At 47.5% G+C, this 22,913-nt stretch overlaps 1 protein-coding gene across 13 annotated transcripts in view; it reads left to right on the top strand.

Moving 5' to 3' along the window:
- TLN2 (talin 2) overlaps positions 1-22,520 on the top strand; it is a 422,904-nt gene extending 400,384 nt beyond the window's left edge. For 12 of the 13 annotated variants that reach the window (XM_034660886.1, XM_034660882.1, XM_034660888.1 and 9 more), the window contains 6 exons: positions 351-475; positions 12,086-12,211; positions 14,266-14,328; positions 14,421-14,603; positions 17,451-17,576; positions 19,234-19,362. In XM_034660886.1, the coding sequence (XP_034516777.1) occupies positions 351-475; positions 12,086-12,211; positions 14,266-14,328; positions 14,421-14,603; positions 17,451-17,576; positions 19,234-19,362 (752 nt within the window). Of the gene's footprint in view, positions 1-350; positions 476-12,085; positions 12,212-14,265; positions 14,329-14,420; positions 14,604-17,450; positions 17,577-19,233 lie in introns of all 13 variants that reach the window. The other variant, XM_034660877.1, reaches the window with a different exon arrangement.
- Positions 22,521-22,913: the final 393 nt, after the last annotated feature.

The following is a 22,913-nucleotide window of genomic DNA, read 5'->3' as shown; positions in this document are numbered from 1 at the left end:
GGTCTCTTGAAAATGGTTACTTGCATTCGTGAGCTTTAAGTTAGAAGTTAGAGTGAGGCTCGAGCTGGCCTTGGACCATGAGGTCCTGACTTTTGAAACTATTGTTGATGGCTGCTCCTGCCTGCAGTAGGGCTGTGCCCGTCACTGACTTAGAGAAGCAGGGGCAGACAGGAGCTCTCCTGCACCCAGCTGAGCTCCCCTGCACACGAGCTGGAGAAAAGCACCCGTAGCACCCTGCCGCTTGGAGACTTACGGAGCTTCTCTGCATGCCAATCCAGATACTGTTTGTAATGAAGCCAGTGCCCTGCCATCACAGCTACCAAGAATGACCCTCTTTGGACTGATTTTAGGAACAGAGTGGGTGGATCCAGAAGACCCCACCGTCATTGCAGAAACAGAATTACTGGGGGCCGCAGCATCCATTGAGGCTGCTGCCAAGAAGTTAGAGCAACTGAAGCCAAGAGCAAAACCAAAAGTGAGTGTCCATGTGTGGCTGCTTGTCTGATGTCTCTGGGTCTTCCCGGGATGGCTGTGAAATAGAGTTCAGGGTGCCACAGGAGGCTTGTCTCCTTCCCTGTGGTTAGACTCGCAGGCTGCAAACCTGCCCCACCAGCCCAGCACCTTTTCACAGGATATGGAAAAAAACCCATGGGTGGATCCTTCAGGTTAACCACCCAGAAAAATACCTTTGGGTACCCAGAGGAAGAACCCGGGCATTTACGATCTGAGTTGAGCTCCATTCCATATAAAGCAGGTGGTGGAGGCTTATTATGGAAAATCCCTGTCACCGAAAGTGATATCATCACCCTCCAATTGTCTGGTGTCCATAATGTAATGCAAACAGCAAAGCTGGGTCTCTCCTTTACGTAAAATCAATAGAGAGGACAGTGGGGACCTCAAAAGTGGATCCAGTGACAAGACTTTCTCAGTATATGCTGGAGGCTGTTGTGGGCTGGTATGTTTTCTCCAACTGTTTGTCATGTAGATAAATGTTTCAAACCTAAGATCCTAAGTAGATAACTAAGAGAAACAGCCATTTAAAGAAATATTTGAAGATTGGGCAGTAGAGAGGACAATTATTACATAGAAGGACGATGAGCCAGTGCTGCCCAGGAGCAAAGCTCAACCCTGTTAGGGTCTTACCTGTTGCTCTACCCACCACCATGCGACCTTCGGTCAGAAGGTGGTGGGACTAGACGAGGTCTCTTTCTCTTTTTATTCAAGCAAGTCACTACAGGTACCTATAACCTCACCTCCCTCCCAACGACCCAAGTATATGAGGAAGGAAAATCAGGTTTCTGCCCTCAAAATGTTGGATCCCTCAGATTTGCTATACCTAAAATTCTACCTTTTTTATAAGACCAGAGGATGGAGTCTGAGCTCTAGAATGCACCACACCCCTCAAAATCAGAGCCCGGGTTCATGCTGTGTGGAAACTAGACATGAGCAGGCAGTACATGTATGAAGCTTGGGAACCTTCTTAAAACCCTGAAATTCTTTGAGCCGGTCTCCTAATGGTTGCTCTAGACTTGGTGAAGCCATTCTTTAAATTTCTCATCAAGATGTCATTTAAGAGTTATGGCTTCTGATTTGGGGGTTTACCGGGGTTTTTCCTACTAGCCTCTAAGGTGAGGGTCTTAAGTGGTCTGAGATTGTCCAAGTTGTTCTCAGCAAGCCAGAGAGCGGAGTGTGTGTATAGGGGCAACTCCCATTTTCTGTCTATGTCTCTATTTCTCCTTTATAAATCAAGTTATTTGCAAATGGAAAATTACTTTCAGCTCAGAAGCAAGCAACCATTGACTAAGATTTCGAGGCTTTGTGCGTAATTGGTTTTTCCTCTTCCTCATCTGATTTCGCACAAGCAGCCTCTCCTGGAAAGCTCTCCTCTGTGAATGCTGAGGTCATGTCAGTTGGCACCCTTCTGGAGAATTAGCCCAGTAGTCCTGTAACATGAGCACTTCACCAGGTCCTAAGAGCTCCTGTTTCAATCCCTCTCCCTTTGTCCTTTTGCAGGATCTCTTGGAGCTCTGTCTCTGAATCCTAGTTGCCCTCTGTCTAGCCATTTATTCCCCTTAGAATTCTTGAGCTGAAAATAAAAGTAGTTAGAGGTCCTACCCCCAGAGGATTGCTGTTACAGCAATTAAATGAGATAATTCAAGAACACAGTGCCTAACTTAAGCAGTAACTGTAATCACTGTCACTAAAACTATGTTTCAGAGACTTTTATCTACTACCTCCTGGGATAACGCCTGCAGTAAAAATTATTCCGTAGATCCACGAGCTGATGGCCGTAGCAAAAAGTAAACAAAACAAAAGGCTTGCGTTGACTGAGTACCAAGCAGGGGCCAGGCAGCCCTTCTAGGTGCTTTGCAGGGATGAACTCATCTGGCCCTTGCCACAGGTCCACAGGGCAGCCCGCGTTCCCATCCCTGCTCCATCCATGCAACATCCAGGGCACAATACTTTGCACAACACCAGCCTGACGGAGCTGGGAGCGGTGGATGTGTGCTCTGGGTGGCACAGTCCCTTCACCCCAGCCCTTTGAGTCTAGCCAGTGTCAGACGCTGGTGCAGCCCCCCAGGGGAGGTTTTGGGTTTGCCTGTACCCCTTGAGCTATTAATGCCACTTCTGGGAATCTGTGCTGAGGAGGAAATCCAGGGAGAAAGAAAGCTCTGTGTATCAGGGAAGGCTATTCCTTGTAGCCACTTTTGTAGTAAGAAAAAGTTAGATACGACCTGAGTGTCTCCTTGAAGAAAAAGTACACGGCTATTGAAAAGAATGGTTAATAGGACCGTGTAGTGTGAAGAAGGTGCTCATGGCGTAAATGTAAAGTAAAAAAAAAAAAAAAAGAAAGAAAGAAAACCACACAGGTTGCAAAATTACGTGCTCGTTATGATTACAACTCTGTGAACAATACTTGCATAGGAAGGAGACAGGTGGGGATGTACAAGGGTGACCGTGGAATTAGGGAAAGCCTGTGTTTTCAGATGTTATAAAACAGTGTTTTAAAAATAACAGCACTTAAAAAATGACTGGTGGCTGCTGAGGTGGGCCGGGGGGCGCTCCCTGCCCTGCCCTGCCCTGCCCTACCCCGGGATCGTCCAGCCTTTGTATTTACAGTGTGGGTCATCACACAAAGCCGAGGAATCCTTCGGTTAAGGTTGAAGTGGACGTTAGCTGTTGATTGAGTCCCTTCCTTGGGGATGCCTCCTTTAGGGCGCTCCCCTCTTCATGTGACGAAGTGTGCTTGGTACTTCTTGAGAGCCCGAAGATGATCTGAAGCCTTACTCCACCCAATGGCCAGAGGCCCCTGCCGCATGGATCATATTATCTCCAAAACCATTTTAAAGAAACCATCAACCCAAAAGGTGGTTTTTGTGCCTGTCTCAGAGTACCAGCTGCTTTGTGGTAATAACTGCATGAAATAAAATATCTTCCTTGCCTTTATAAAGGAAATTATTTTCCCAGTTAAAAAAAGAAAAACAGAAAAGTCCAATCTGCCCCCAAAATCAAGCAGTCTTTTGTGGTTAAGTGGTCCTCTCCATGCCCTTCCACAACTGAACTACAGAAGTAGCCCTCAGGATACTGTGAGTGAGCGTTTCTCTCACACCCCCGTAACTACCCACGACCACACAAGCCCTCACAGAGAGTGGGGAACGCTCTCCTTTGTAAGCACCGAGCATGTGCACTGCTTTGAAGAATAGTACCGGGGACGGGCAAGGGGTTTGGGGTTTTTTGTTTAAATTATTTTGCTCACCATCTTGTCAGGTGACCTGTTTTAAAAGTAGAATGCTCCCTGGTTTATGAAGATGATTCCTGGTATATTCCCAGCACAGGCCCTTAAATTTTAAGCACCTCTTCTTGCCTGGAATCTCCCAGATGTGAATAACAAGTTTGCACTGTTGGCGCCACTGTTTGCTTGGGAAGATTGCAGGAAGGCAAAAGGGGAAGGTCGGTGAGCTCTGGTGCATGTGCCTACGATGTTGCTAATGGCGCCGTTCCCACACGTCCAGCCAGCCTGTGTGCCACAGACGGGTAATGGACTTCCTGCAGCACGTACGTGCCTAGTCTCGAGCCCAGTCAAACCTGGATGCCTTTTCTGCAGGCCTCTGTGTGATATGTTTGATATATTAGGTTGTTATTTAATCCAACTATATATCAAACATATTCCTACAGTGTCTTGCCCTGTCTCCGGGGGTTCCTAATATAGCTTATAAGGCAACAGGAAAGAACATGTTAAAATCACAAGCAGATTTAGAAGACCGGGAGCTCACTCCATTTTGTGATGTTATACTCCATTTTTTCTTGTAGCGTGTGTCAGTATTGCTAGATTCTTTTGTTTGTTGTAGAAACAAATCAGTTATGGATGTCTTCCTAAGAGCTTGACATAGAATGTGCAGCTTACTTTTGCGCAGTAATGAATCCTTGAGGGATATGCTCAGTAGAGGAAGTGGAAGGTTCTAGCCCGTGTTTGTGACACGGGATAAACGTCAGGATTAAAACCCCTAAACACATCCAGACATTGCCTCTTAGTTCACTTTTGCCCTGATTCTCAACTTAGAAATTAGCAGCTTTCATAGTCAAGTTTTCTGCAAAAATTCAAGCACAAATCAACTCTCTGTAACTTTCCCTTCCACCCTTAGCATCACAGCATATAAACTGAATCAGCCATCCCAACTGTAGGGATGGTGAGTCACTGGGCTCTATATAAACCTGGCTTAAGACTACATGTATCTAATAAAGATAATGTAATGCAGACTGTACTGTGTCTGTTGAATTTCCTGTAATAGGTTAACTGGTCAGTAGAGGTTGATAATATTTGGAGTAAGCTGACAATAGCCTAATTGGGTGCAACAGGAAGTTTGGGATTATGAAACATTTTTTCTGGCACACAGCAGCCTTCTTTGGTTGGCTTTGACCTCCTCCTCATAGAAGAGCCTGCAAAGTATGTGTGAGGTCATTCTGATCTTTCTCAACAAAAGACTGTGAGCTCTGCTTTCTGGAAAGAGAACTGTTGTGCCAGTAGCTCAGTCCTTTGGAGCAGAGAAGAAGCACTTTTTAAGAGCACTTCTATGTATATGCATGTAAGCAATGCCCCACACACCTGGTAAGCCAGTGGTTTAAACAGATGGGTCAGGAGAGCTGCCCTGGTTAGGTCTAGAAGCCGTCTCCAAGTTGCTTGCAGTGAATACATAGTGACAGGTCACAGCAGCAGCGGCGGCAAAGTGATGACACCGGGGAGGGAAATAGAAGGTTGAAGTCCCAGCTTCCAGAGCGATAAAGTGGATCCTGTCCCTGGGACCCTTCTCCACTGAGAACAGATCAGTAAGTGTGTGTCAGCAGGAGCTCTTTCAGACAGCTTGCAAGATGCTGCCAAAACCGATGCCACCTTCCCGCAGCTAGAGAACAGTGCCTGGGGTTTTGAGGCCAGTTAAAGTTGTTTGACCAAAATGGCAAATTGTAATGGAAAAGAGACAGCCAGTTATCATGAGTAAAGAAAAACACAGTTTAAAAGGGCCTTAGGTGAAACCCATTCGTTAAAACGGATGTGATTTTCTGGTTTCTTTCCAGTAACCTTGCTGTTGGCCAGTATGCTGTCCTGCTTAGCTGAGGGGATGGGAAAAGGCAACCAGATGTCCAGGCAGGAGCAGAATCGATACAGCATTTTCTGTATGGCTAAAGCCGGCGGGGGGGGGGGGGGGGTACTTTCCGCTCATCTGCCACCAGTTGCTTCCAGGCCAGGAGATGTAAAGAGTGTGAAAAGCAAAGGCATGTGGGGCACTCAGCCAGCTCGTGTTCCCCAGTGACCCCCCGCCAGTGTAGAACAGGAGGTCTTGTCAGACCCTCCTCAGACATGTAGAGGATTCATATCAAAGGAGCTTACGATGTAGTGAATGTTCCTCATCAGGTATTTGGAAGCATTCCGTTATCTGTTTTGTCCGTGCTTCCTAAGTAAACATGCATGTGACTTTTTTGAAAGCATAATCTTGAAGAATTTTTCTGCCAAACAGAAGTAGCAATTAAAACACCATTTCAATGGTATTACTTTTCATCCAAACAAACAAACAAAAAAAACCCCTAATAAAACAGTAGCTACTATGGGAAAACCACTCCCAAGATACTAATTGTGCAAGCTCGGACCTTTTCCAATGGATGCTGCATGAACATGTATTGTTCTTTATCTGGATACAAAGGGTGGTCTCTCCCCATGTGGCAGGCAAAACCATTTGGCACTGTGTTCTGTCAGCCACTTGGTTTACTGTTTTCCTGTAGTTTTCAAGGGGGATAAGGCCAGCTATCCAGGTTTGGGCTCTTGGCAGGTCTAGTTACTCTAAGAATTTTCCCATTTATAAATTCTCCTTTATAGTAAGGGTGGTGGTCCTAAAGACAGCCTACCCATGGGGCCTCTCAAAGAAAAGCTGATTTGGCCCTTACACACTTGAGTCTTTGGGTGCAGGCTGAGGTCTCCCCCCGAGGCACCTCTCAGTTCAATACCAGAAGCAGACTGGGAGCAGCCAAACTCACTACAAAAAAAGGAGAAGCATGTCTGCCTATTCCACTCAGGCTTCCAACTGGCCAGAAAATGCTTCCCTGGTGTGGTGGGAGTTCTTGGTGTTGGCCTTCTTGTTTCCCTCAAGGACATTTAAATTGCATGCAAAATGTCCACACTTTTAAATAATATATCCAAAGGGTTTTTTTAAGTTACTGATGTGATACAGCCTTTTTGAGTAGCCAGCATTTTGGAGGACTTTCAGGAACACAGAACAAAGCACAATTCCTAACTGGCAAAATGGCACTGTGCATCGTGATGTGGTTTTGTCACCAGTTGTGAGAAAAGTGACCATTGTGTTTATCAGCTCTTAGCAAGGCAGTCCCTTAAAGGAGGTGTTCAGGGAGGGAGGCAGACACCAGGGCAGTGACCTTTGGGCCATCTCCTCTGGTTACCCTTGGCTCCCTCACCTTCAAGTTCATTGGTGGAAGAGGCTGCAGGGATGTCATTCACAGTCAAAGGACTACGGACAGAAACATTCTTCCTCTGTTCAGCATATGCCCCAGGACCTGTTAGGGAGGAGCTTGGCAAAAATGCGTCAGGAGGGAGGCAGGGCTTCTCCACGGAGGAGACCGAGAGAAGGAAGAGAGAAAGCACTGCTTGCTTATTTTAGCCAGCACCTTCTTAATGAAGAAAGGTTTAATTTGGAATTGTAACATGTCTGAGCTAAAGGACCAGGAGAGTTGAGGTTCCTCCTTAAGCTACTAACACAAACCTGATTGATACCTGGTAAAGGCAGCGAATGCTCCAAGTCACATGGTGCGGGGCACTGACTTAGAGCCCAGGGAGCCCATCTGCTGTCTGGGTGTTGAGGGAGAAGCTGGAAGCAGTATCGGTCTTTAGCGTGTGTTACTTGACACTTCATTCATCTTTGGTTTATGGTTTTTATTTATAATTATTTTAGGCTGTCATCAGAAATGGCAGTTAGAACCTTTCTCCAAATTATGAATGGAAAATGGTCCAGAGAGAGAAAACAGACAAGCTTAGCCCAAAGTCTAAAAAACAATTTTTAAAACCACCAGAAATACATGTAGCAAGAGAAGTAATAAGGAAATTAGTTGTGAGGGATTATTGAGCATTTACTATGGGTCAGTATTGCTGTACATATATTTATAATTTACCTTTAGCGTCCCTATCAGAGAGGTCAGAAAGAAGACAGTCTCAGAAAATGAGTGAATTCCTGTAAAAATTTTGTCCTCAGAATCCCTAAAAGGCCAAAAAGGCAAAATAAAAATAAGGAGAGACCTTCCCTTTCCCTTCCCTCTGTCCTCCCTCCAACCCCAGTGGAACTCAAGCTCCTGAGACATGAGACCGATCAGAGCAAGACAGGGGCCTCAAATGCTCTCTAGGGCACAGGAAGCCGGCAACGAGGGAGCCAGCCCAAAATGTGGCCTTTCCCCCAGGGGGACCTCAGCAGACCTCTAACTTAAAAAAAAAAAAAAAAAAAAAAAAAAAAAAAAAAAACCCTCTGCAGGAGATCACCCAAGAGGAAAAATACCAGCAAAAGGGTGCCTGGGCCTTTCTCACAGCTACCAGAAAACCAAGGTGAGGCTAAGTCTGTCCTCCACTGGAGCTTAGTGGGCAGCCCAGGAAAGACAGCTGCAGAGAGCTGGTGGTGAGCTGGCCAGTGGCCTTCCTACAGCGGAGGGGAACAGGGAAAGGGGCACTGAACAGAGGATGAGAAGACAGGTTGAGCACTCGGAGGCTGTACTAACACACTCAGGAAGCAGAGCAGATTCTGTTTGCACATCTGGCACGCCTTCCCCCGGCACTGTTTTGCTAAGAGAGCCCCTTGCAAAATGCTGGAAATGCCGTTTACCTCTGTATACACGAGTGAACGTCACAACAGGCTGTGAACGCGGGTCAAGGGGTGCAGGCAGAGCATACAAGTAACAACCCATGGCCTTCAGTGGGGCAGGAGCCAGTGCATAGACGTGTGTGCCTTCCTCCCCAGGGAGCACAGAATGGATAGTCCTGATGTGGATGCTTACTCAATGCGTTTCTCCTTCTCCGACCATGTAAATTGTCCCTTGGCTGAACTCTAGAACTTGGGAGACTCCTTTTGAATGAATACATTCATTCAGCCAACATTTATCATGTAGTCTACACAGCCTGATTGTGTGCTCGAGAGACCACATCAGTTGAACAAAACACAGTCTGTGCCCTGGAAGAGAGGACAGGCTCAGAGGCCTCAGTGAACTGGGGGCTGTTTTCCTTCACCCAGCCCAGCATTTCCCATGGAGTGTCCCACCTCCGTTAGAAATGAAGATTCCCAGGCCCCACTGCAGACCTCCTGAAACACAATGTGCTTCTTTAATCAGATCCTCAAGTGATTCTGAGCCAGGCCTGTCGGTTTATCAGCCCACTTGACAAAAGCATTTTCTTCAGTTCACGGTGCCCTGGGTCTCCGGATTCTTCAGGGTCTCCTTGCGGCAGCTCCACACTCCTGTCCTCATTGTTGTCCATCTCCCAGCTACAGCGGGGTTTATTCTGCTGACAAATCCTGCAGTTTCATTTTGATCTTTTTCTGTAGGAAGGTCCTTTGAAGACCAAGCCCATTGCGTTTCTCTCCTCCTCTGCAATGTGGTGGAGTATGCACCCTTCCCCTCTTTGTAGCTCTTACCATCCTCCTCCAGATGCCATGGCGTGTGCTGGTGGGAGCCAAGCTGACAGGCAGCCCTGACGGGGACACTTCAACATTTCCGAGTCTCCTTGGCTCGGAAATCCCGTCTTGTAGGCTGGAAGTTGTGTATGGCAGGAGGAGACACCCGGTGTTGATGTTTCCTTCCAGCGGAGGAGAGAGGTGGGCATTCAGTCTTAGTGATAAACCTGGCCTGCAGTGTCTACACATTAGCCCTCCGCCCCTGTAGTCATCCCATTCAGCTTTATTCAGCCTTTCTTGGGAAACTCTGTAGTACTTTTTAGTCAGAGCAAATGTCCCCAGAGATGAGGCTTTCTGCCATGTCCATTTTAAAGTTAGAGATGTTATGGAAAGAAAAACAAAAATTCATCAGCGGGCATTTATACCAGTTGCCATTGCAAGAAAAATCTGTGGGTGTCAAAAATATTTCCAAACTGAATATCTATTTCAAGTATGTGTTCTAGAAAACAAAAACAAAAACAAAAAAACTTCAGGGCAGCAGAAGACGTCGAGGCCTGTAAAATAGGTTGGAACAAGATGATTCTATTAGATCTGTCCATGTTTAGAATGAGCACTTAATTTTAAGGAAATTCCATTTTTGTGGATCCTAAAATTTGAGAAATCAGAAATCTGATGGTGTACTCCACCCCCCTTGGTGGCCCCCTGAGACAAGGATCTGGCACATTAAGAAGCCACCATGGGAGCACCTGGGTGGCACAGCGGTTAAGCGTCTGCCTTCGGCTCAGGGCGTGATCCCGGCATTATGGGATCGAGCCCCACATCAGGCTCCTCTGCTATGAGCCTGCTTCTTCCTCTCCCACTCCCCCTGCTTGTGTTCCCTCTCTCGCTGGCTGTCTCTATCTCTGTCAAATAAATAAATAAAATATTAAAAAAAAAAAAAAAAAAATTAAAAAAAAAAAAAAAAAGAAGCCACCATGGGCTTCTCTTTCCTCTGCCCCAGTGGAAGGGACTCCCTTTGGGTTCAAAACTTACATGATTTCCCTGGTGCCTTAATCTGTTACACACTTGAGTTTCTTTTGTAGAATGAATTTCCAAAAAGGCTCTTAATTCAAGGTCACCGAATATATCCATAGATATCAGAGCCTAATGCAATTTCTTTGGAGCCTATGTATAATAGTACCTTTTATGCCAGAGTGTCTTATAATGAGTTGTTTTTCTATTTTAGTAAACAAATTTTATACTCCACCAGTACTATAAACTCCACTACTTCTAAATGAATCCACTGCAGCTGAATCCATTTCTGTCCCGAATGCTCCCAGAGCAAGACTTTGTCAGATAAGAAAGAATATATGGCTTCTGTCCAAGAACTTCTAAAATGCTGGCATCATTTGTCAGATTACTAGATGTGCAGTGAAATTTTATTTTGATAACAGTAGAGTTATAAAAGTAAAAATGAGCTTGGCATCTCTCATAGTTCAAGATGCAGCCACAATGAATAGGAACTAGAAAAAAATGTATCTATGTATCCATCCTTCCTGATGTTTTGTATGGGACCGTTAGTGGCCAACTCTGAGCCTCTGACACAAAGTTAATCCTCACTGATGCCCCAGGGGTGAGCAGGTTAGTAAACACATATCATTATGGAGTCAGAGAGATTGAGGTTTAGATCTGGTTTGGAGTCTGAATTCATGCTGCCGCATGACCTTGTCCTAACACTCTACCTCCTCGAGCCTCAATTTTCTCACTGTGAATATAAGAATGACGATACAGTATAAGATTTGTTTTTCTCTTGCTTGGTGAGAATTAAACAAGTAACATACATGGAAATGCCTAACAAGACACTTGGCACATAGCAGCTGCTCTTAAAAACATATCGCTCTTGCACGACATTGTGGATGTACTTAATGCTACTGAATTATACACTTAAAATTGGTTCAGAGGGTAAATTTTATATATATTTTAACACATAAAGAAAAGTATTGATATACCTGACCGTCATTGCAATGCCTGAAAGATACCAGCCCCGTGTTCAACCTTCTTTAACCAAAGGGGAGCTTAACCCTACTTAGGTTCGCAGAAGGTGAGTGCTGAGGGGACTTGGAGGGCATCGAGTCTGACCAGCCCAGACAGTGATGCTGCATCCCAGGCAGCCCGGGACCAAGGTCCTTACACTTGCCACACTTAGCAGCGATTCTCTTCAGCTTCCCGGCTTGTCTGGCAGCATGGGGCACGGGGCTGGTGAACTTGGAGCAGAGCCCTCACAGCCTGACAACACCTGCACGGGGGTGGCCAGGGCCCTTCCCCAGGTGGCGCCAGGCCGCAGGTTTCCAGGGGGCTGAGCAGCTCCACTTCCATGTCATGTCGCCTGAGTGTCTTTCCCACCTCTGGGGATCTGTGGTTGGTACGTAACTCTCCTGCCCGGCCACAGAAAGTGTACATGCTTGTTTGCTTTCGTTTTTTACAAATACAAGAAAAATAAGGCTTTTCACAACTAATAGCCACCTTTCCTTTCTTCAACCCATGTTTGAGCCTTAAGCTCTGGAAGAGTGTACCACCGCCCACTCTTTGGGTTTTGATTATTGATTATTTAAATATTGGTTATTGATGCCAGCGGGACCATTTGAGCATATTTTATTCACAGTGAATTTATGTCCGTTTGAAGAGTCTGGCCTAGAAAAATAGTCTTAGAATCTCTTGATTTGAGATTTACGTAGAATGCCACCACCAGCGGCCTGTACCTTTCAGAATGGAGCTAGCGGGAGGTAGCCAGTGGAGAGGCATTTTGCCAGTTTAGGCCTTTCTACCTGGGTGTGGTTTGTTAGCAAAAAAGTGATAAACGGATGAAGAGCCAGGTGACCAAGCAGTAAGTAGTTTGGCAAAAAGTGCCCTTTGTGGATGCGAATGGCATGTGATGTCATTTTCTTCTGTTCTAGCAAGCAGACGAGACCCTGGACTTTGAAGAACAGATTTTGGAAGCTGCTAAATCCATTGCTGCTGCCACAAGTGCCCTGGTCAAATCAGCCTCGGCAGCCCAGAGGGAGCTGGTGGCCCAAGGAAAGGTGGGTGAACCTCGCCAGCCGTGTGCTGGAACATACGCACGGTGAGAGCCTCTGAAGGCTGAGGAGAAGATGGGAAGGCCTGTGGCCTGACCCGAGGCAACCAGTGCTGGGCCTTCCCTCACTGAATTGCCCATCTACCCCATCTGACTGAAAATTCTGTTGGCTTAAACCTGACATCCAGAATGAAGGGTTTGGCTTCTGGACCAATTATCTGCTTCTTGTTAAGGAAAGCATCCCGTTCCAGGCAGCGATCGGGCCCTGAACAAGACATTTGTATTCCCACTGTATACGAAGCTATTTAAAGATGTAAACTGTCATATTTTCCTACTGGATGGCTATGGGAGCACCGTAGTCACGGGCTTTGTGATACAGTTTTCCAGCTCCAGTGGCTCCATCCGTTCTTTAGGACTGTGTAGTGAAATGCTGTCCAACTCTGCAGTTAGCATTTTCCTGAGCCCATTGATCAAAAGGCCAGTCTGCTTTTAAATCTGAGATTTCTTTGATCTACCTCATCCCCAGTCACCCATTCCATGTGCATTACCATGAAAGCATAGTTGTGTTTCCGTGACCCAAAGGATTAATAGTATATTAGACTAATGCTGGACATGGGAGGGTCTCCCAACTTAAAATATTCCACGTGTTGTGCCCTTACATCGTGCAATGATTCCATCCAAATTGCATCGTGCAGAGAGCCTCTCCAATCTGGAGGCACTACAGAAATCCTATCAGGTTGTGGGTTTGGGGAGTTTGGTCACCATAATTGTCAGTTACTTCTGTTTGATATTAAAAGGCCTTTGCTGTCAGTGTACAAGTAGATAAATGTGACTGTGCCTTGACCTCAGAACTTGTAATACAGACAGGAAGCTATGCTCAACCAGTGGCCATCCATCTTCCTCCACGAAGTCTCTTGTTAGCTAAACCTTGTCTTAATCCAGCCCACATACCTCGGCTCCTCTTTCTAAACCACCGTGTGTTGTATTGTTCATTATTAACATATGTATGTCTGTCCACTGGCACGCAGTCTGTCCCTTCATGCTTCTCACTTACGCCCTATAGGCGCAGCAGAGTGCTGACCTCACTTCAGTACTTGCTGACCAATCAATATATAAAGACTAAAAATGGATCATTGAGAAGAATATCCTGCCTAAAACTTCCAGTCTCTCAATGAAGGACCAACTGTGTGCCAAATTGCTAGGTATAAGAGAATCTAACTTGTTCAAGCATTTGTTGACTATACTCAAGCATTTAGGAAGTTAGTAAAGGAGGCTCCATGGGACTTGGATGAACTATAGGCTTATAGACAGGACCTTGGGGTTTTATCGGATGTTCACTGAGCCTTGGTATGGTGCCTAATAATTGCTGACAGATCCTTAATTTCATATTCAAATTGAGGTACTCCTGTCTGACCTCTCCAGGCACCTCCCACCATGTAAAGGTTCTTCCTCCCAAAGCCATTCCCTCTGCATCTGGACAGAAAATGTTTCACTTGTTGCTGTAATTTCTAAATAGAAACAGGTCATTTGACGTCCAGTTTCCGACTTCTCTCCCGACCCTGACAAAGTAGTCTGTATTTCCTTAAGACAAGGGTCTGCTGTCAGCTGCTTTTGTTCCCCCATCACCAGCCAGAAAGTCACAGCGTGGCTTTAGGGTCAGCAATCAGGAGAGATGTAAGTTTCCCTTGGCCCTTAAAAGAAGAGGCCTCAGTGGCTCCTGTGTTTGAAATGGAGAAAGGTCAGCAGAGGAAAGAGGTATGGGAGGACAGCCCCAATCCGTCATTCCTGAGCACTTTGTCCAGAAATGCTCTATCTAGCAACAAACTGGCGGCCATTCCAAGCGTTTCAGATCAAGTGCTCGGGGCCCAGAGGGACCCCAGCCAGTATGTGTGGGCACAGTCTCAGAGTGGCAGAAAGGGTGTCCCATTCTCACGCTGGTGGTGCTGTGCGCCTGATAAGATGTTCTTCTCTCTAGTTCCAGAGCGAGGCAGAGCCTGAGGGGCTGCGGTTCCCCCCGGGCCTTCCCGCGCTCATTACAGATTTCCACCCTCCACTCTCTAGGTGGGCTCCATCCCTGCCAATGCTGCTGATGACGGACAGTGGTCACAGGGGCTGATTTCTGCCGTGAGTCACCTTCTCTTTCCTTCCCATTTGCTTTTTGGATCCCCCAAGGGAGGTTTGGGCCTTGGGTCACTTCTCTTTTGACTGTCTCCCAGGCCCGGATGGTGGCAGCTGCAACCAGCAGTCTCTGTGAGGCGGCCAACGCCTCCGTTCAGGGACATGCCAGTGAGGAGAAACTCATCTCATCCGCCAAGCAGGTCGCTGCTTCCACGGCTCAGCTGCTTGTGGCCTGCAAGGTGAAGGCCGACCAGGATTCGGAGGCCATGAGGCGGCTACAGGTAATGGTCACTGATGCTGGTGGGAAAATACTCCTGTTGGAGCGGGTAAGTGTCGCCAAAGGGGACAGTCTCACTTCCTTGGCATGACCCACCAGGCCTTCCATCAGCCAGCTCTGTCCCACGTTTCTCATTTTATACCCAGTATGGCCATGCATCCTACACCTGCTGCCCCAGCAAACCGACATTCTCCATGTGTGCCTTCTGGTCTCATGCCTCGGGGCCCTTGCTCACCCAGAATGTCCTGGCCCTCCCCCCCAGCCCCTCCTGCTGATCTCCTGCTTGTTCTTTGTGACTCATCTCCAGAGTCACCTCTTCTGGGAAGCCCTCCCTGACTCCTGCGTGTCTGGCAGTCATTCCCTCCTCCATCCTGCCAGAGCCCCTGGCCAGACCACTCTTACGATTCCTGTCACCAGGGACCACTACATTTATTTTTAGATTGGTCGTTGACAAGGCCATGAACTTCTTAGGTGCAGGCACCACATCTTTCTCTGCATATCTCTCACACCTGAGATGGTGCCTGTTCCTGTAGGGCCCTCATGCTCTGTTTGTGAAAGAAAGAGAAAGGACTGAGGAATTTCTACAAGACTGTGGCTGAGGTTTCCCAGAGCCCAAAGAACGTGCTCATGATGAAGGTTATAATAGAAACCCTCCCAGGCCATATAAGGTTTCCTGATTGTTTTAATTATAGAACTGTTTTAAACACAGTGAAGGAAATGTTGAATAGAAAAATCACATAGCCTCAACCTCTTCACATGTCAAATGTTACCATTTTTTTCTCTTCCTGTTTTTATGTCTATACAAAATAACTGTGTCCACTTGTCATCATAGCAAGAGACATTCTGCCTTTTTCCCCAGTTAACATTTTATCATACATTGCTTTTGATTTGAAGAAAAGGCTTCATAATTTCTCTATGCAAAGCTAACTGGTCCATTCTTCATGAGTCTCGTTTTTAATGATTGCATGATATTGTATCACCTGATTATGCCAGAATTTCCTTATACTTTGGACATTTTGTTTCCAATTTTCTACATTTCCTAGATATTAGAGGTGTTAGAATGCAGACTGTTTATGTAGCTGAAAAAAATGTTTATATATAATGAATAAAATCATAAATGGCAGAAATATTTGAACAGTTTCACTGACACTTGGAACTTTCATTTGATTTTGAAAATCCTGAAGAGTCTCTCTCACCCACCTCCCTTACCTTCATTCATCTCCTGGGATAAACCCAGGGGGGGAAGTGGGGAGCCACATGTTGGTGAATGTGTGGTTTGTGGGTTTGGGGGACACTTCTGGGGAAAAGATCCTGAGTTAAGAGAGACCTGGGTTCAAGTCCTGCCTCTGCCATGTAGTAAGTGCCATGTAGTAAGATCTTAACACAGATCCCTCACAACGCTCCAGGCCTTCATTTGCCTCAGCTGTGGAATCAGGATAGCGATGCCTGCTCTGGCTCTTACGAAGGTCAAGAGATGTGAATGTGCTTGTGTGAGCCCCAAGGACTTAGATGGGCATAACACAGCTTGCTCTCCTTGTCATCGTTACCGATGTAAGTGGGTGCTGCAGTGTCACATCTGAGTCCCTTGCAATGACCCAGAGGTTCTCTGGGGCTAGCCCAATCTGTGTTCGAACCCCACCACTGTAACATACTAGCTGCAGGGTCTCAGAGAAGTTACTCAACCCAGTTTCTGCATCAGAGAACTGCAATGATGACCTCTGACCCCATAAAGCTACTTTGAGAATGAACTTGTCATATATTCAGTGACGTTCCCTTGCCTTCCTGTGCAAGCTCGCATAGTCCCCATGGGTCACTTTAGATCACCCACCAGGTAAGCTAGTCACTTTGAGAACTCAACTTTCTGATGGCTTATCCCCGCATACAAGTCCTTGACTTTGAGGGGGCTTGAGCAAGGAATTTGGGAGGCTTAGTGAAGCCTGGACCACCGTTAGAAGAAAGTTCCAAACTTCAGGGGCAGAAGACACGTCTGCAGGGATCATGCTTCATGAGCATTAAGAGGAAGCCAGTGTGGGCTGTAGCCCTTACTGAAGAGCGAGACTTCACGTTGAAAAGCTTTTTTACCTGTCTCTGGCAGTGGTCCCGTTCTCAGGTATTTGGCGTGAAGCCCAGCTGTGACTCCAAAACACACCTGTGGAGCCCTACTTACTGTGGGGCTCCCAGCGTCTCCATGCAGGGTTAGGCTGTGCTTTCCTACCCTTTTTTCCCTCAAGAAGCATTCAGTGAGCGCCCGCCCTGGGCACCCACTTGCCAGGTGCTAGGGATGCAAAGACAAAAGTCACAGCCCCTGCCCCCAAGTTACTCACTACCCAGGAGGGAGAGGGGTAACCACAAGTGTGGGAGGGGCCACACACAGCCTGGCACAGAGAGCTCCAGGAGTGCTGTGGGGCAGGTGTAAGGCCATGGCAGACAGAAAAAGGGCTATCCAAGCCAAGTCTTTGAGTTTGTCTAAATTGGATGGGGCAAGAGGAGGTAGTGTTCTAGACCAGAGAGACAAGCCCCAGGCGTCCTTCTGTTAACACATGTCACATTGCTCCAGTCATCTGTTTACATAAGTATAATCCCCCCTCAGAAGTCTGTGTTCCTTGGGAGCCAGGAACTGTATCTCATTTCTCTGTGAATGACCTAAGGTTAGGTAGGTTCCGGTGTTGGTAGAGTCGATGGATGGCTGGACAGACAGATGGATACTATCGAAAGAGAAATCCTGTGTTATCATTGGATGATAGGATAAATAGATTCAGAGTTCCATGAACTGTACTTTCATGTCTATTCTTGCTGTATCCAAATTGGCCATTTCTAATGACATAATGTATGTTTTTTTCTCCCTCTCCAGGCAGCAGGAAATGCTGTGAAAAGAGCCTCAGATAATCTTGTTCGTGCAGCCCAGAAGGCAGCATTTGGCAAAGCTGACGATGATGATGTTGTGGTGAAAACAAAGTTTGTAGGGGGCATTGCACAGGTTTGTGATTAAATCCAGACCTGTTTACTCCGGACATGGGCTTGTGTTATAACAGAGATACAAAGTAACAGCGACTTAAACAGGATGGAGGGGTATTTCTCCTTTGTCAAACAGTCTGCCAGCCTTCTGTGGACGGTTGCCTGGTTCCTTTGTGTCTGAGCCCAGGGCTCCATCCACCTCATTGCCCCACCATCCCTGAGACATTGGGTCAGGTTGGGTCCAAGATGGGTCAGTAACCACCCTCGCTTCCTCTCACGTGCCATTGGTCAGGCCTTAAGTCATGTGGCCAACCAACCCAGCTGCCAAAGATGCTGGAAAATAGAGTATTCTTTCCTGAGGAGCTCTGTGCCCAGCCCAAATCAGGGATTCTGTTATAGAAAACAGAAAGAAGAGAAGTTGGAAGACAATAGTATTATCATTTAAATAAAATGATGGATTTGGAGCTACTGCCCTGCTCCAGGTATTGGACCCTACAGAGAGAACGAATGGTAACCCCTTAACAGAACTTCTCTAGGAGTAAACAGGCTTCTGGCCTATGCGGGATTACGTTCTTGAGCACGGTAGTGAGCCACAAACTTCAGGAAATCGGGCCTGCGGTTTGGAGCATGTGTTGATATAAATCCATTATACAAGAATGGTTTTCTTTTTTTTTTTCTTTAAGATTTTATTTATTTATTTTTATGAGAGGGAGAGTGAGCGAGCAGCAGCTCGGGGGAAGGGCAGAGGGAGAAGCCGACTCCAGGGAGCCCAATGAGGGACTCAATCCCAGGACCCTGGGGTCATGACCTGAGCTGAAGGCAGATGCTTAAGCAGCTGAGCCACCCAGGCGCCCAAGATTGGTTTTCTTATCAGTGTCGGAAAGTTACTCATCCCTGTGCCTTCCTTAGCTCTTCCTGAACCATTCCTGGTGTTTGGAAATACACTGGATACATTTCTACCAGAATCTGTTTCTTGATGCACTAGTTCCATGAGAAGTTCCAGGAAGAAGGGCACTGATCAAATAAGTGCGGGAAACCCTGCCCTCCTGCCTCCACCTCGGACTATCACAGTGATCATTAGCCTCGGAAAGGCTCTGAAAGAAAGCTGTTTGGCTTTCTTGAACACAGACTTAACCTTTTTTTTACCTGCTATCTACTAACCAGTATTCCTCAGATCATATCTGAGAAGCACGAAACAAATACGTGAAAGCTGTCACATGGTTAAGGACTCCAGCTTTAGCTTCAAGAACACTTGGCCAGGTCCTGCTCCGCTAGCTGGGTGTTCAGGGAAGTAGACCCACATCTCTCAGCTTCAGGTTTCTCATTGGAAAAATGGGACACTCGATAGAGATGACTTCATCATGTTGCCATGAAGACGGGGGATCGCTCCACGTGACGTGCTTACACCAGCGTCTGGTGCATAGTAGGGACACGGTAGATGTTTGCTATTAAATCAGTGGCCAGAAGTCAGCTTATTTTCTTGGGTCAGCTGGGTCATTGGTCTCAAAACCCATGGTATGGCCCAGAGACTGGTTTCTAGAGCTAAAATACTTAGTCCTGGTGTCTTGCTGTCTCATCCTATAGCAGAGGCTGTGGGAGCTCATGATACAGGCATGGAGTTGGGAAGGGCGGTTTCCTGGAAGGTTTTAGATCCATCCAGTTTGTTGCTTTCCTTCTAGATCATTGCCGCCCAGGAGGAAATGTTGAAAAAGGAACGAGAACTGGAAGAAGCAAGGAAAAAACTGGCCCAGATCCGCCAACAACAGTATAAATTCCTACCCACTGAGCTGAGGGAGGATGAAGGATAAGGCCAGAGCCAAGATGACATTCCCCAGGGGACGGATCTGCAAGAACTGGACAGACAGTGTTCCTGAGAGGCTGGGCACTTACCTGGAAACTGCCTCCCTCCCCCTGGGGCCAACCCAGAGCCCTGAGTGCTCATTCTCACGTCTGTGTCCTGTAGGGCACCGGCTGCATGATCGTGATGTCACACGGTACAGTGTCCCACCCACAGCTCCTTCGCCACCTCCCCTCATGCCTCACCATATCTCAGGAGAGAGGGGCGCATGTTTCGTGAACTATTACCAAAAAAGAGATGTCAGTATTATGTCGTTCTCAGACACTCTTGCTTTTGTTGGTCGTTCTCTAGGCCCCACTCCTGGGCCTTCTGTGAAATCTTAAGAGGAAAAAAATAATGGCTTGGGGGAAATCACTGATGTCCTAGATATTATTCTCCCTCTCAGGAGAAGATGAAAGTTGGAGTTGGACACAGTTAATAAAAGCCAGAAACGTAAGCCAGTGTGGGCTCCAGGAGGACAGCTCAGGTCCTTCTGTGTCTCAAGCACTGATTCACCCAGAGGGTAAAGAATTCCTGATCCCATTTGCACGCTTTTTTGCCTCAGTGTGTAAGCTCCTTTTACAATCTAGACCCATCTTGTATCCTGTGGCCCAGAAAACTGAACAATTATTTTTTTCCTCCAAAATCCAAATGGCAGAAGTATGGGGGACTGCCAGGGCTTGGTGAGCAGGGCTGTAATAAAACATGTGGGCTCCTTCCTCTGCAGAGCTGTTTGAGTTCGTGCGAGTTCACCAACACAAACCCACGGCCTCCAGGTGACAGTCCGCACAACATCCCCCTCCAAAGCTTTCAAGGCAGGGATTCAGCTAGAATAAAGCAATTCCGTGGTGTCTCCACCTTCCAGGTCCTACATTGGCTCCTCTGCTCTCAAAATGCTTAGATTTCAGGATTGCGAGATATCTCTTTCAAAATCCGTCACCTGTCCTGCATCCCAAGGTGGACATTTTTTTCTGTGTTTTCTTAAAATCTAGATGCATCCTACAATCAGTGTGAACCTTTAACAAAATAGTTGTGCTGACTAGTGTGTCTTACAAAAGTAAAGGCATGTGGTCTGTCCGGAGTCCATCTTCTGGATGCCACACTTCAGGATTTCATTTTTCCCCCTTCTCTTTCTCCTTTCAGAGCCCTTTCCTTTAAAAGGGCATTTTAAGACCTTGAATTTACCTTTAATCTGAGCCTTTAATCAAGACACTACATGAAGGACGAATGGCTTATGGAATAGATCCTAATGCCAGGTAGCAAGTGTTTTTGAGAGAATTCATGAGGGGAAGACAGTGGTAATGGAGGTGCATGGCTTTTGAAGACAGCCATCCTCCACTGCCCTGTAGGAACATGGTGTCCCATCTCCTATCTCACCCACAGTATGGCTTCAGGATTCCATCCAGGGTAAAAGTGGATGCTTTGGTCCTCCAAAGGCATCACGTCTTTAGGCCTCGCCCCACGGTCCTGCTGTAGTAGACCGTAGCTCATGTCAGAGTTTTAAAATTTAAACTTATGACAATGTCCCATATTTATGAGAGGCGTATGAGTGCAATGCATAATTTTTTTTTCCAAGCAAGTAGGAAGTTAGAGGAGATATGGTGCAAACAAAAGCAAGTGGAGAGAATATGTAGGGAACTGCGTGCGGGGGGGAGAATGGAGGCACCGACTCGGAAGAAGAGGGAGCAGCAGAGCCCTGGCCTCTCCCGGAAGTTCCAGCACACTCTTGGCTCTTCCTGAGTGTAGCTAGTGCAGCCCTTCATCCTGCCCTGGGCTGCAGCCCCACAGACCTCAGAATGAAAACTGAGGGCCCCATGGACAAGGGATGGGGGTCTCCCCGAGAGACATTCCATGAACGCACACAGGGTGCTTTCGGAGACTCTTATCAGACCAGAGGGCTCAGAGTCAAGGTGTGTTAATGGCCTCATGTAGCAGGACCTGGGGAGCCCCTCCATGGCCCACCCTCACAATATTTTCTTCCAGACTCTGTATGTGTTTCTCCCCTTTCCTGTGTCCCCTGTCACATCCCGGGAGCCGGGCAGGGGCAGGCAATGAGTTCTCTCTCCCTGCCCCAGAGTCATTGAATACCTGCATTTGATCCAGAAGCACCTACAGGGACAGGCCAGTGGAAAGGCCTGTCCTTGACAGCTTGAGAGAACAGGCATGGGTCGAAGTTTATTTTTGTAGGACCTGTGTACATGAGCTCCTCGAGGGTTCTGCTGCTAGGAGCTTGGAGAAGCTGGTTCCCACTGTCGCTGGGCACGCTGCTGGGTTTTCCTCGTCCACACGGCATATGTGTATGTGGACGGCCTCACAGCTGCCTTAGTCTTTTCCCGTTTCATAAAATGGGTGAAAGCCTGTGCTTTGAGAGTTCATAGGCAAGTGACCCCAAATGGCACAGAGCGGGCTCCGGCTCTTCTTCACAGGGAGATAATGCTGATCTGAGTTGCATGTGGGGTGCGAGCTTTCACTGAGGAGCATCTAAGAAGATGGTTTCAAAGTACAGTGGTCCCAGGTCTGGAACATAGCAATGCTTTTCTGCATGTGAAGGGAGAGCAGGTGCACGCCCCGGAGGGGAACTAGCACTGGTCTTCGAAGTCTTCAGCTGAGCTTCGTGTCCAGAAGTTTCTCTCTCGGAAGGTCAAAAAAGGAACGTGAACTGACCTCAGAACTGCTCAGTGATGTGGGAGTTTGGATTTTGCTTGGTGCTGCCTTTCAGAAGGCTTTGGGTAAGGATGCTTGAAGCCACGTTCAGTTCAGGACCGGCCCTGGCTCGAGCTCCGCAGGTGTGGCGAGGGCAGTCAGCGTGAGCAGTACCGTGAGGCCTGGGCAGCTGTGCAGTCCCGTGTCATGGGCCCTCTGGCCACCTGCAGAGGAGCCGCCTGAACTACAGCAAACACTTTATCACGAGAAACTCGGAGCTTCTCAGAGGCTTTCCCTGTGTGCTTTCTGGGTGTTTCATCAGTCCGTGAGTTTCTAGTAACCAAAGCCCATTCCTAATTTATCCATGTATTAATACCAAATTGTACCACCCCCTAAGAGAGTAAACCCCACCACCAAAGTGATCCCCGGGCCAAAACCTCACACGGGAACCAGGCTGCAGGGCAATGGTGGTGAGCCAACTGTGGTCTCCACTCCCACGGGGACTGGAGGGCCTCCTGCAGGTGAGCCACCGTGGCCGCTGCCGCCGCCTGCTCGGCAGTGAACCCCCACATCTCCCCAGGCCCTGGGGGTTCTGGCCTTGAGACCCCAGCACAGACTGTGAGCACGTTCAGTTCTCAGACTCCTGGAGGAAGCATCCCCTCTGCTGACCAAGGGAGCAGCCACCTCTGAGACTCTTAGGGGAACTCGGGAGTTGGGGGCAGATGTCAGGCTAAGAGGCAGTAGCATTCAGAAACCCAGAGAGCCTGACTGCTGTGCTGGGGGCTCGGGTTCCAACTCTCCAAGGTCTCTTCTGGGTGCTGGCCTCAGCAGGTGGCCTCAGGGCAGGTGTCTAACCCCACAAGGCCCCCTAAGGCCCTG

The sequence above is a fragment of the Ailuropoda melanoleuca genome, chromosome 5, assembly GCF_002007445.2.
Source record: "Ailuropoda melanoleuca isolate Jingjing chromosome 5, ASM200744v2, whole genome shotgun sequence".
Taxonomy (NCBI): domain Eukaryota; kingdom Metazoa; phylum Chordata; class Mammalia; order Carnivora; family Ursidae; genus Ailuropoda; species Ailuropoda melanoleuca.
This window is presented reverse-complemented; position numbering and strand designations above follow the sequence as displayed.